General features: G+C 48.3%; 1 protein-coding gene and 1 long non-coding RNA gene across 4 annotated transcripts in view; one reads left to right on the top strand and one right to left on the bottom strand.

Annotated features, from left to right (window-relative positions):
• The window catches only part of LOC119383875 (uncharacterized), a 303,069-nt gene that overhangs the window by 270,426 nt on the left and 18,411 nt on the right, over window positions 1-14,232 (bottom strand). For all 3 annotated transcript variants that reach the window (XR_005181776.2, XM_049412697.1, XM_037652154.2), the window contains one exon: window positions 7,869-7,945. Coding sequence is in view for 2 of the 3 variants with exons in the window: in XM_049412697.1 (XP_049268654.1) it covers window positions 7,869-7,945 (77 nt within the window). In the remaining variant the exon portion in view is untranslated. The remainder of the gene's footprint in view (window positions 1-7,868; window positions 7,946-14,232) is intronic.
• The window catches only part of LOC125757261 (uncharacterized), a 319,798-nt gene that overhangs the window by 301,795 nt on the left and 3,771 nt on the right, over window positions 1-14,232 (top strand). The gene's annotated exons all lie outside the window — the stretch shown is intronic.

Raw genomic sequence — 14,232 nt, 5'->3', positions numbered from 1 at the left:
TTATGTATATATATATATATATACATAAACATAATCTCGCAAAACATAGAGCACCACCGCCCCTCCTGGGGCGGTGGTGCTCTATATATATATATATATATATATATATATATATATATATATATATATATATTTACACGCACAAATGCGGATAGAAGTATCCCCTCCCCAACCGGCGCCTAGCAATTAATAACAATATCCGTGCAAGACACCTGAGGACGACCGTTATTTGTACTGGTCGAGTTAACTTTGAGTTCCAATACCTTTGAGCCCTTGTAATGTCTAAGTCATATTTACAGCGCATTTGCAAAGATACGCACCGTACACGTCGCATGCAGCTTCGCCAACGTGCGGAAATGATCGGTGTGCTTTCGGCACAATATCAGCTCACAGCTTTCTGAGCACAGTTAAATTCCATTAGAGCAGCTCAGTTACTCTGAATAAACTAGACGCCGAATCACCACCAAAGAAAGCATTAGGGCAGAAGAAATCAGAATAAGGCATGCCCTTTTTGTTTCCTCTGTCTCTTTCTTCTGGCGGTCGTTCGGCGTATAGTTAATTGAGAGTAATTGTTCTAAATAGCCCAGCAATAAGTTCGGCTCAATTACACTAGATCGCGAATATTCACGGTCGGTGTCAGCCCGTTTTCATTTTTATATTTTGCGTACTTTCCAGCAGTCACTTCGGCTACAACAACTGATTTGCAGTATCTCTCAAAGGCATATATCAAGCAAGCATCCATTAAAAGCTTTGAAGTTTCGTCCATCAAGGCTTACGACGACAATTCCTACGCTTAATAATGATAGACACGCAACGAAAGCCAAATTAGTGCCGATTAGCCGGGTGCCGCCGACGCGTCCAGCAGTTCTAGCGGCCCGTTCTAGCGCGCCGCGCCGCGCGCCTTCAGTACCGAGCGACTGCAGCGCCGCCGCTACGGTCGACGCGGAAGGCATCAGGCGGCGAGGCGCGTTCACGCCACTCAACAGTTCTAGGTAGACTCTAGTGGTACGAGCGGAACAATCACTTGGAATGGTCGCGAAACCGGGAGGAATCCAAAACGAGAGACGACGGAGGGTAGGACGGTATGGTGAAGTCGGCGAAGCAGTTATGTTGTTCGTGTGAGTCGTGTAGTGCTGTCAGTAGATCTTGGATGATCGAGTGATGATGCCGTGGGAGCACTGTTTTGAAGAGTATCGCCGGATGACGGTGATCAGAGCTGTAGGTCGTTTGAGTGTTGCCTGGAAGAGAAATATTCCTGAAACGTTCAACTAATTGTGGGCTGTACACGTTTGGTGAATATTCAAGGCGCTAGATGTTCTTGGATAGTTTCGAATGCATGAGAGTGCATTTGCAGCACGGTAAGTTCGTTCCCGTTGTTTTAAACACCATTTAAGTGATGTTGTGAGTTGTAATTGATACCTGCCGAGTGTGCAAGTTTGTGTGATGCTTGTACAGCCTTAATTGAGAATACATTTTGTTTCTGTTACCAACTCTTGGCTCTAACTCGGTCTTCGGGCCACAACCGGCGTTCGTTGCCGCACTAAAAGACCAACATTTAAATTGTGTGTGCTTTCGTGGTGTGTTTCGGTGGACCAATAAGTCAGTGCTTGGAATCTGCCCGGCGAATGCCTCCCGATTAACGGGATCAGTGACTAAGTGATACTGTTCATTTCAGGTGAGTCAAACGGGCAGCATTCATGCAGAGTATTGAGGCCCACTCTACAAAACATTTGTACTCCTACGGCAAACTGTTCACATATGTGAGGTAATCGGCACTTCTAATACCGACCTCAATATTCAACCTGTAACGTGCAGCTATAAACCGCGTTATCTGCACTGATCTCCACCAGGAGGAGCTGGATGGCGCATCGAGCACGCGGACGTGAAGCCACCGGAAGCCGCCGTTTTTGTCCCGGAAGAGAGCTTTTCTCTTCTTTTTTAAAGAAATACCTGCCTGCAGCGCAGTAAACTGAACGAATCAACCGGAAAAGTCGTCAGAGAAATTTCACGCGTATGTACCTCAAAGTTGCGTTACTTTTTACTCATTTTGTACGTTACAGCACTCCGCCATATTCGGACGGTGTCGGCACGGCGTCTGTCATCTTTCGTGTAGCGTATGTCGGCGTCTAAAGTGAGGTGTAATCGCAGAGTTTGAAAAAAATAAAAAAGAAAAACGATCATAACAACAGCTGCCACCCGAGAATATTTTAATTGCGCGACTGAGACGGACAGAAGGCGCCAGCTTCCGGGACAAACAGGGGACCTACCGGTGGCTTCACAAGCGCCCGCCTCGCAGAGCGGGGATGCGCCGTCCAGGCTTTTTAATGGAGCTCAGTGTGGTTATCTACGGCCTGATTGGAGTAAGTACGCGCGTACGAACGCGACTGTCGAGGTGCTTCTCCGTGAACAGCTGGCCGATGTGGTGGCGCCAGAGCGGGCGCAAGGAGAACTAGGCCCCAGACGCCGTTTCGATGCCACGCAGCAGGCCGCACCTGTTTTTTTTATGTAGCGGCCGTGGTACAAGAGTTTGTTAGGGGCAAAACACCTTAGGGTCTCGACATGTCGGCATGCGTCGTCGTCTGCTGTCGTGACGGCACATTTGCAAAACGCAACAGAGGGCGACCTCGCCTCAGCACTCGCCGTGTGGCGAGGGAGCGAACGGCGCGCGTTGACTATGGGAACGCTCTTTCTGCGATGAACGCTGAACTACCAGCTCGCAAGGAACGAGAACGCACCCTCGCCCGCGAAAGACAACGCCGACACAAGCAGCGTCTGCTACTGAGTTTCTTACATGAAAAAAAAAACACAGCATATCCACGGAGTGAATGATGATGAGTGGGCGAAGCTGCGGAGGTTCATCGGTAAAACGTGAATCTTCCTTGAATTCTGCCCAGTACATCATCACCGACGTGAGATCGGGCGCGTTTATACTAAAGGTTCGATGAGAGTTATGACGACTTGCAGCTCACTTTAATTTTACATGTACGCTGTGAATTTTCATTGTTTAATCACGCACAGGAGAAAGGAGGAGAAACATCTGGCGTCTTTCGTTAAGCAGCTGGTGTCTTTTCGTTTTGCTTTAGAAACATCTGGCGTCTTTCGTTAAGCAGCTGGCGTCTTTTCCTTTTGCTTTAGAAACATCTGGCGTCTTTTCGTTTTGCTTTTAGAAAACATCTGCCGTCTTTCGTTGGTTCATTTAATCAATCAACGGCGTTTTGAACAAAACTTCTATTGTTTAATCACGCACAGGAGAAATCTATCCAGGCACTACCTTGGAGGTAAACAATGGCTGCTAATGGGAATGAGAGACAGAAGAAGTCGGCCTTTAGCTAACACTTGCACCTCTACTTCTACTAACGTTTCCTACTGGAACATGCCAATGGCTGCTAATGGGGAATGAGAGACAGAAGAATTCGGCTTTTAGTTAAGGCGCACGCTGCGAATTTTTTATTGTTCAACAACGCACAGGAGAAATCTCCCACCGGCACCACCTTGCAGGTCAAGATCTGGTACTAGCGTTAAGACTGGTTACGCACTACGACGGGGACGAACGGGTGCCGGTTTAAGGATCTTCGCCCCTAAAACCGACTGCTCGCGCAGCACAACCGTTGAAAGGACTGGATCTTGACCTGCAATGTAGGGTCGGTGGAAGATTTCTCTTGTGCGTATTTCAACAATAAAGATTCGCAGCGTGCACGTTAACTAAAAGCGCACTGCGGGTCTCTGTGTCTGATATTCGTTTTCTCTCTCATTGTCCATTAGCAGCGTTTTTGCTGCGGGAAACAACGGCGCACGCTGCAAGCTTCGCCCCTCCACATGTTTTACGTTAGTGGAGCTGAAACACCATTCCCTGCATGCTTCGTCCTTCCCCATTTTTTTTATGAAGGGGAACAAAGGCATAGGAATGCATTAGGGGGGGACACCACAGCAGCCAGATGCAGTTGGACACGTGCACGTACAAACAAAAGACATATTGCGCCAAGATCAGTCATACCACCACAGTGTAATCCTTCCCAGCGGCAGAAAGGTCAAACACATACTGAGAAGGCCAGTTCATGCAAGTAGGTCGTGACCACGTGTGCAAAAAAAAACAATTATATATATATATATATATAATATATATATATATATATATATATATATATATATATATATATATATATATATATATATATATATATATATATATATATGTATGCGTGTGTGTGTGTGTGTGTGTGTGTGTGTGTGTGTGTGTGTGTGTGTGTGTGTATCTGTAAGCAGATCTGTATGCGTGGCAGAGGCTTTTGTTTACTATCACACCCGCGATGTGGCGCAAAGGGAGCGTTTTACAGGGTGTCGTCAAGCTCGTCTTTCGCGGAAGTTTGGCTGCGTGAGCGCGAGACCCATCAATAGAAAAGCTGGCGCCAGTGTCGGCAAGACGTGCTAGACAGGATCATGGGTTCGTCGTCTGCTACGGTAGCACCGATGCGAGGTGAACACGACACTATAGAATGCCACCTGCTCTCTTATTCTGATTATATGCGGAGGTTTCTGAGCTTCAGCTGTGCGCTTCACACTTGCAAGCACTACAATATGCGGTCGTATTCTTTGATGGCATCTGATACTGCATTCCAATACTCGGTGCCGCCGTAGCTGTTCAGGACGTACGCAACAGAACCCGGTGTCAACCTTCAAACGTGTCCGCAGGATAAAAAATCACAGCATATCCACGTGGCGAATGATGATCAGTAAGGCGAAGCTCCGCAGGGAATCATCGGTAAACCGTGAATCTTCCGTGTAACGCCCCATCAATCATCATATAAAGAGTGAGAAACACTGTGTGTATATTACAAGCATCAAATTTTTATTTTCCTGGAATAAATGATGCTTGGCTTGCGTTGTTCATTCATTATCACGGCTTTATGGTCCGTGAAATGAAGGGATAGCGGTTCCTGTACGGGTCGGTCGCAATTGGAAATTTGAAAATACCAGGTCTATACACGTCCCTCGGATGGTCGCTGGTTTCATATGATCAACGGACGTGCAAGTGAGAGCATATTTGGCTGCCATATGTTGTATTAACCACTGATTGTTCTTATCGGTAAAATCGACATTCAGGTCACCAACTAACACAAATGGCATATTCTTGTACTTGTCATAATTACACAATGCTGTGTCAATGAATGTCTTGATATTCCCACTCGGCAAATTGGGTGCAAGTACGTGGTCATGATGATGCATCCATCAAAATCGATGGCATCATATTCACCGTTGTCGCTCTGTGTCATTGGTAGTAGTTTCAGGTCTTCTGCCTTTTCTGTTTGTTTGACGTATACGGCCACACCACCTGCAGGACGCTCTGCATCATCAATGTACGCGACTGGAACGTATCCTTTCATATACGGTCTTTTGGCGTTCCACGTCTCGGTAAGACAGAGAACGTCCATCGCAGTAAGTATCGGGTGCCGTTCCACATCGTCTACGTGGGCATGCAAAGTTCCAAAGAAAGCATTTTGCTTTCAGCCATTTTATTTACATTCCTCCTGGCATCTTCAACCTCTTCTTCTAGCCTCTTCTTTTCCGCCTTCTCCGACCAATTCTTTTGGTTCCTTTGCAACTATACTAAAACTAGCACCATCTCGCGATATTATGTGCAATACTATATATATATACATATATATATAAACTGCACTCATGCCATGCATTGTATTCTGATGAAGGCCGGACCCGCGGCCGACACGTCAATATGCCCGGACCCAGAATCATCTTTTCCCGACAGACATATATATATATATATATATATATATATATATATATATATATATATATATATATATATATATATATATATATATACGGAGCGAGCGCCACGCGCACTTCACGAACTAAAGGTGGCTACTGCACACAAACAAACGGAGGATAGACAGACCCACGGCGTAAGGAGCTTCGTCCCTAAAAGCTGCGCCAAACTCAGATTCTGAAACTTAGGCATGGTAAACAGTCACCAGCTACAACACGCGCGTGCGGCCAGCACTCCCGCGTGGATCATTTTTGTTTTTGCATGGCCTTCCAATGTTCGGGGAGCAGAAGAAAGCGCTCACTAAGACGCTCGCCCGTGCACCCTGGCAAACGAATGATGCCTTTCTCCTGTGAGCTGGCCCATATGTTTCCCGCCTTCATATTGCATTCAAAATTAGCTTAATTCACTCCCAACTACATGTTCGATCGTCCCAACCTTACTTGTTTTCTATGAAGGCTTATGTATTCTTGTCTGAAAGGTGCCGCGCCCTTAGCGCTGTGGACTTGATTTTGCCACTAATATTACTCGAGAAATTGCCAAAGAAATTTGCGCATTAGAACTTTCCATTGTGGTTTCTACCACTTCTTTTTACCTCACATTGCAGCGCTTGCTGTAATAGCTTCTCTGTTTTTCACTCCGATTCCTAGCTCATGCGGGTCCTTATCTACTGCCGTCGTTTCTAGAACTAGTCCATCAACCGTTGATATGATATTTGTTCGCCTTCGTGTTGCACGATATGCCACATGTTTCCGCTCGTAGACTGCTTCTCCTATTCACAGAACTCGCGAAGCCTACGGTAAGCTTTCGTTTATGCACGTTTTGATACCATTGCTACTGGCAAGTTCACTGCAGAATGAAAAGGAAGCGGTAGGAATCATCTTAAAAAAGAATGCATGGTACATGTCCATGTTTGTCATAGACCCAAACAGTGAATGTACTGGATCGAAAAAAAAAGGACGGGACATTGCTCGCTAAAGAGACCAATAAATGCAGACTGCGACGTCACTTTAGTAATAATCATATTGAAACGTCGAAGAACTTACAGAAAGAAATCTTGCTGACGGCGCCGACAATTAGGTCGCCGAAGGCACCGATTTGCTTAATTTTAAAATAAATTATTTTCGAAAAGGTTTGATAAGCTTCATGCCTGAGTGGCAACTTGTGTATACAACTATGCCTCTATGTGCTGCGGCTGCCCTATCGATTAACTGACGCTTTATTGTGGTATGCTCCCGTATACAGGCAGACCACTGTAATAGTGTCTGTCAAATAGTGCACCTTCGGGGATTTCCTACATTTTATGCAGGAAGATTGTTTGCGGATACGCCACCGCGGTGACTGAGCGCAATGTGTGCTCACGGTGTATATTTCGTAAACAGATAGCTCCTACAAACAGTTCTGTGTTTTGGTTTTTTTTTCCAAGGTAGTTATTTTGGCTGTAAAAACCTCTTTCGTTTCGAAAGTATCCACAGAAATGCCCAGCAGGACTAAGGCGTGGTGTTTTTGTAGAGCGCCGACAGCAAAAAACTATAAGGAGCGCGTCGCCGTTATCCTAACTAGGCGCAAAAGAGGCGCATTCGATTAAGGGCGACTCCGCAACTCGTCGCCCCCAATCTATTGAGTGTAGTTCAACAGATAGCACATTGCTACGTACGCGCTGTGCTGTCATCGCAAGGTTTGAGTTGAAGTCATAGACCGCACGAAGGTCCCTTCACTCGCTGCAACAACCGAGGTTGCTAAAGGAGCGAGCCGCTATCCTTTCTTCGTATAGCATTGTAATTTTTTTTCTCGTATTTATTGTTTCGGCCTGTCACGTTTTACAGTGCTGTGAGAGCGCATAGGCAACACCAATTGACTGTAACCCACACAAGCAAAGCCCAAGTGACAGTTAGCCATAGATTACTACGTACGAACCACCATTGCCCAACTCCACCTATATTTACATACCTATAATTACATAGCTAGATACACATTTAAAAGTTTAAGTTTACATATATGGCTATACATTAAACAAACGGGATGTGCTATTTTCACCATATGGAGCAAATAAATGAGAACCATCATTGTGCGTCGAGATTTGACTTACCTTTGTGGTCAACATTAAGAAGCGTTTGAAAGACTTCTGATTTTACGGTAAGAGTAATATTTGTAGACCTGTAATCACTGAGAGAAAAAAAGTGTAATGCGTCCGATGGTGTAACCTTAATAAATATAACATTCAAAATACTGAAATAAATATAAAGCTTGTACTTTTGAGCTATTGACATTAGTTTAAGCAAAAATGCAAAGCTTGACTGTGTCGCTAGGGTCTTTTGTGTAAACAAGCAAGACAGCGTAGCTCTGCGTAGCATCGCGCTGTTTCCTTACTATCGACAAATATATTTGGCGTCCTGCTAGTTACATGACCCAAAAGAAGTTATAGCAGGGAGTAAACATTTGGTCCGCGTAAACAAAGCACTTTTACACAAACATTCACGAGAGGCCAGAATGCGTATGTGGCCACGTGCTTATGCCCACGATATCCTGAGCAAAGATGATAGCTACTACGAGATTTAAACGCAATGGACCGTCGGCCCTTCAGACACAGGAAATCCATAGGTCCATGGCCAACACGTGCCTTTGAAAAGGGGCGCTGCTCACGATGAAAAAGTTTCGAAAAGTGAGTGGTATACTTTTAAATCATTGAGAAAACATTTTAGGTTCAATTTATGCGTATAGTCTCACTTGAACTTTTGGGCTAAGTGTGGCTTCAGTGTAAAAATTACTCTGTGTCTTTGTGACTGGAATTTGCCAATTATAGTGTTGTTGCGTGACTGGATGCCGTGTAGTGTTATTTTCAGCAACTGCGGCGTTCGTGTGACTTCATGGCATGTTAACTATAGTGGTATGTGATTGCACTGTATAATTGCAAAAGCCTTAGATGCCTCACCAAACACGAAAATTGAACGTCGGCGTCCCGCGCCGGCGGCGTCAGTACAAGTGATGCAAAAAGTCATCATCACGTGACGACGGCCCCATAAGACGTCACTATGGTGTCACATAACGTGACGTCACATGATGACGTCATCCCATGACATTGTCTTTTAGTCAGACGTGGGCCGATTACGGAGGCAGTGTAAAAGCGAGTGAGATGTAGAAATCGTCCGATGGGCCTCCCATCATGAAGGCAGTGCAAGACCACGGTAGTTGCAGAAAGCTTCAAGCACAAAGGACGCAGGAAAGGAAAACACACAAGGCGAGTGCGAAATAACAACTATCACAGCTCGACACATGCAGCGCGCTGCGGAAATACAAAAAAGTCACAGCATATCCACGTGATGAATAATGATGAGTGGGGCAAAGTGAACTGGCGCTGCAGCGCGGCGATGGCATTGGCGCGAGCGTGGTCCTTCTTGATGGAAGATATTGTGACTAGATTGTTTAAGAACCACAATCTGTTGCACACACCGCAACTTTGGCCGAAACTGTTATCAAGGAAGTCCCGCTGGAAGCGCTGGAAGCGCACGTCGGCGCCTTCGGGCAGAGCCCGCCTGATGCGTTTCGCAGCCACTTCACGTGCTCGCACAGCCTCGTGCTCTGCCTGCCGGTACGCGCGCTTTCTCGCCGCTTCACGGTCCTTCACATTTTGAAAATCCTATTCGCGCCGCAGCCGTGCAGCTTCGGCCTCGCGGGCTCGAACGGCGGGGTCTTCGCGCCGCAGCCGTGCAGCTTCGGCCTCGCGGGCTCGAACGGCGGGGTCTTCTAGCCGCAGCCATGCAGCTTCGGCCTCGCGGGCTCGAACGGCGGGGTCTTCTAGCCGCCGCCGTGCAGCTTGTCGAGCAGCTTCGGCTTCCCGGGCTCGAACGGCGGAATCTGCTTCGCGGCGTCGACGTGCAGCGTCGGCTCGCGGGCTCTCACCTCAGGATTCTGTCTGCGAGCGCGCGCTGCCGCCGCCTTTCGTGCCCTCCGTTCCGCAGCCTTGTCTTCCATCTGGCGACTCCGAGCCATAAGAGAAAGCGTGCCAAGCGGGAGCCTCATGGCGCGTTACTTCTGAAATGTTGTCTTCGGGTGTCGTTGAAAACACGAGACGTAGTAAAGAAGAAAGAACGCCACACAGGCGAACACGCAACGAGAGTCTCACTCGTCAACGTCGTCTTCTTCTTCTACTGCATACCAGAACGCGCGCTTCTCACGAGCTAGAGGTGGCTACAACAACGCTACATACAAACGGAGGAAGACCCGCGGCCCCTAAAAAAGGACGCACAAAAAGAACGCACAGGCAATCCACTCTCGCAAGCCACTCTCGGAATCTTGCGCTCGCGTTGTCCCAAGACCCTGTAGCACCCTCTTTTGGGCGGCAAACGAAAGCGGAGAGCGCGCAACCACAAGGGAAGAAAATAAAGACGGCGCTTGTCAGTGGCGCGCGAAGCCACGGCTCGCGTTCCTGCTGACGCCGATTCTGGTCACTCCATTTGGGTCTAGTTGGTACACATGCCTGAAGCTAGAATTACAGCGCAAACGCTCTTTTTTGTCCTTCTTACTTCTGCTTTACTTCTTTGTCCCTGCACCCATCTGAATACGATTTCATGTCTTCGCGTATCTAATACACTATCATCGTTGTTGCGCGTTTTGGTTTAGAGCTATTGTTGTGTGCGCATGTGCCGCAAAGTTGCCTTGGGACTTATATATGCACTGACGTATGAAATAATAAAGCAGTTGTTAGTCAGCGTGGTGTCATAGGTTTCTTTTCTTTGTGAATGTATTGTGCCTTAGCGCTGTAATTTAACCTCAGGATTCTGGTCACGGTGAGATATATACTGTGATTCTGGTTCAACCGTCTCGTTTCTTCCCTCCCACAAAAGCCAATGCGTAAGAGTAAATCAACGTGCATAGAGAGGACTCTGAAGAGGATGCAGGAACAAACGACGGAAATGTTTTCGTCTTTGGAGAACAGGCTTTCGCTTTTGGAAAGGCCAAAGGTTCAATCCAAAAGTAGACCAATGAGTCACTCTGAACCGCTCCCAGTCAATACAAACTCCCATGGCGGTGCCAAAGTGCTGAAAGATTTAATGCAGTAGGCAAAATGGCGAACGTAAATTAGTGCAACCTTAAAATTTGGCAGTGGGACAGTGCTAGTTTCCAGAGGCGCAAGGCTCCGCTAGGTCATCTCATTAGATCAATGGCTGAGAAGCCACAAGTCAATGTCATGGTCAAAGTATATTTCACCAGTGAATTCTGGATAGTCTTGAGGGCTCAAAGCTGCTCTAGACAGCTTGACTTGGTCCCTGAAGACCGTTACATTGGCAGCATACGACTTTTACAGTAAAATGGGCCTATAAAATCATACTTTTACATAGGCGAGTAATACTGTAAGAGTTGCATTTAGGATTACATCAAGCAAACGAAATTGCATACAGAAAGTCACAGTAACATTCGCATTTAGACGTTTAGTGCAGCATAAACAATTTCATAATACAAAAAGGTACTGTAATTGCAAGATCGAAAAAAAAAGATAAAAAATACGAACAGCATTCTGTTAACCTGAACGTTTGCTGAAAGTGCGGAAATTTTACGGAATAACAATATCGCATAAAGATGACAGGGCAGAAAATAGTAATATAGATGCGATATGACAAGGTAAGTTAAAGTTTGCACAGTCAAGACTTATGAACGCTGGAGCTACAACAGAGACGCAAAAAATTCACGGAACTGCCCGTGTGTAGCAGTAGTACGTTTGGCATATTCATTTGGGATGGATGGTAAATTATAGCGCAGTAATCTTATTACAAGAAACATTAGGGGACAAGAACGTCTCTTTATTCGGTTATCACGTTGTTGCGTACAAAAGCGAAAAGGGGAGAGGTACAGATACCTTGATAGTAAAAAACGTACCCTTTGTTGAACATGATGTGCCTTAATAAAAGGTCAGACTCGAGGTACAGCTGATCGAGATCATACCTGGTCTCACGAGCAAAGCCAACGTTTTCATACTCAATCTATACAGCGCCCCCTCTACAGACGGAGGAAGTTTCATATCCTATTCAATGCCCCAATTAAATTAGCCACCAACATGCCTTTGTTCGAGGCAGGTGATTTTAATTCCCCAATGCGGAATGGGGATACGGATATAGAGCCAACAAAGGCACAAACAGCGCTCCCTAGTCTAGCCTGACGCTCATCACGGATCGCGGTTCCTTACAAGAAGGCGAAACTCGGCGAGCCGTGACATCACACCTGACCTCGCGTTCCTACGGGACACCGAGTGAATGTGAGAAAACCTTCAGAAAGATTTAGGCAGCGACCATTCTATCATAGAGATTATAAATCGGGTTAAACCCAAACCACCAATGAAATAAGAATACGTCGACTGGGATCTCTTTAGAAACATCAGAGAGGAGACAGCGCCGCCAGAAAAAGCTACGCTGATGTAATCGACAATTTGAAGCAAGCCGTCAGAAGCGCTAGAAGGAAATAACGACGCAGCTTGAGGTTCCTAAAGTGGGCTCGAAACTAGCGCACCTGTTAGAATCCAAACATGCCCTCACCAATACATGGAAAACGCAAAAACTAAACCGTAGACTCAGGGCTAAGCTAACCTCGGTTAACAAAGAAATTGAAATCTTCTCCAAACAAATTGCTGATCAACAGTGGAATGTCGGTGATTCTTTATTCTTTTAGTATAGGGGTAAGAGAGAGTGAAAGGAGAGAAAATGGGGAAGAGTGCTCGATACTGTCTCTGTATAGGACACCTCAATCAAAACACTCATTGGAGGGGGGGGGGGCAATGAAGGCGGTAGAAAGAGAGAAGAGGATGAGGTAGTGATTGGAGCGGAGGCGGGAGAGGAGTATGGTTATCCGTGTCGAGCGACTTAGAAAAGCAGCTCGATCAGGTTCGCACGTTGAAGGAAGGAGATCAGGGCCGCAAGAGCGCCACGGAGGCGATCCTCGCAGCCGCTGGGGAAGAGGAAGTCCTGTAGGGTTACACAGGGCAGGCCGTGGCGGCGGTACTCAGTTTTGAGCCGCTTCCGAGCGTCAACAAGGGCGGGACACTCACAGAGGAGATTGCAACTGTTTCCACGGCGCCGCAGTCGACGCAGTTCCGTGCAGCCGCGCCGCGGAGACGATGTTTACGTTCCGCGGGTCACGCCGAACCTGTTGTCAGGGTGAGGAGGAGCGCGCGATTACGGTGGGAGAAGCCAGTTGCAGAAAGGGGAGGTGGGGCGTGTCCAACGGCGATCGGCGCGTCGGGATGCTCTCGCACCACTCACGGCGAATGTTGATGCGCGCCGAGTCGAACGATGTTGCGTAGTCCGTGAACGGGGTCGCGCTGCAGTGTGCTCGCTTCGCGAGTTCGTCCGCCGCCTCGTTGCCCGCGATGCCGACGTGGGATGGTAGCCACTGCAGGACCACGTTCCAACTACTCCGATGAAGTGCCAGGAGGCCCTGGGCGACGCGCTGGGCGAGCGGAGGACCGCGGTCCTCCCTCACTAGTTGACGCAGGGCTGCCCTGGAGTCGCAGAAGATGGCCACGCTAGCGACAGCCGGCGACTCTCGCAGGAGATCGGCAGCTAGCTGCAGACCCATCAGCTCGGCAGTGGTAGAGGAGGCGCAGTAGCTCAGGCGTCTCTGGGCGTCAGTGGCGAGCTCGAGGGCGACACAGGTGGCTGCAGCAGAGTGGTCCGTAGTACAGAGTCGTCGGTGAAGACGTGAGTCCTGCCGACGAGGTCCTCGTGCATCCGCGCTGCGGCTTCTTGAGCGATGGCACAGCGAGGGGTGACGCGCTTGGAGCGGACACCGGGGAGCTCGAGGGAGACTCGCAGGGACTTGCGGCAGTGTGGGACGGGCCAGTGAGCAGGGGGCGTCGGTTTATCAACCACCACACTGTCGTACAAATTGAGGATTCGGCCGAAGCGCGAGTTGGGCACTGCACGCAGTCTGGTGATTAGGGGGCTGGCATCCGGGGCTCGGTGAAGGCGCTCCATGTCGCAGAGGGCGCGCATGTCAGATGTTAATGACACAGGCCACGCGCGAGCTTCCGCAAGTGTTTCTGCCACACGAGAGCTGCGGGGAAGACCGTGGCACATGCGGATCACAAGCAGGTAATCCCGCTCCAACGCGCGCCGCTGCACCTCCCGCACACTGCACAGCGGAAGGGCGTAATGCACTGCCGACAGTGCTATTTGCCTCGTAGATGTTGCAAGCAAAGGCGGGGGCGGGGGCAGCCGTCACCACGGGCGAGGAGCCGGCGCACACAGGTCTCGACACGACGGGCGGCCTGGCGAATGCGCTTGACAGCGGGCAGCCACCCTAGCCGGTTGTCGATCGTGAGCCTGAAGTATCGCGGTTCCGTGGCAAGGTGTTTCGCGCCACAGAACAAACACTTTGGCTGCTAAGCCGCACACTCAGCCGGAGGGTGGGGCCCTCCACATCGCACACAGCGCCTGGTGGACGTGCACGTGACATGCATGTGG

Source organism: Rhipicephalus sanguineus, chromosome 2 (genome assembly GCF_013339695.2).
Source record: "Rhipicephalus sanguineus isolate Rsan-2018 chromosome 2, BIME_Rsan_1.4, whole genome shotgun sequence".
In the NCBI taxonomy this organism is placed as follows: Eukaryota; Metazoa; Arthropoda; class Arachnida; order Ixodida; family Ixodidae; genus Rhipicephalus; species Rhipicephalus sanguineus.
This window is presented reverse-complemented; position numbering and strand designations above follow the sequence as displayed.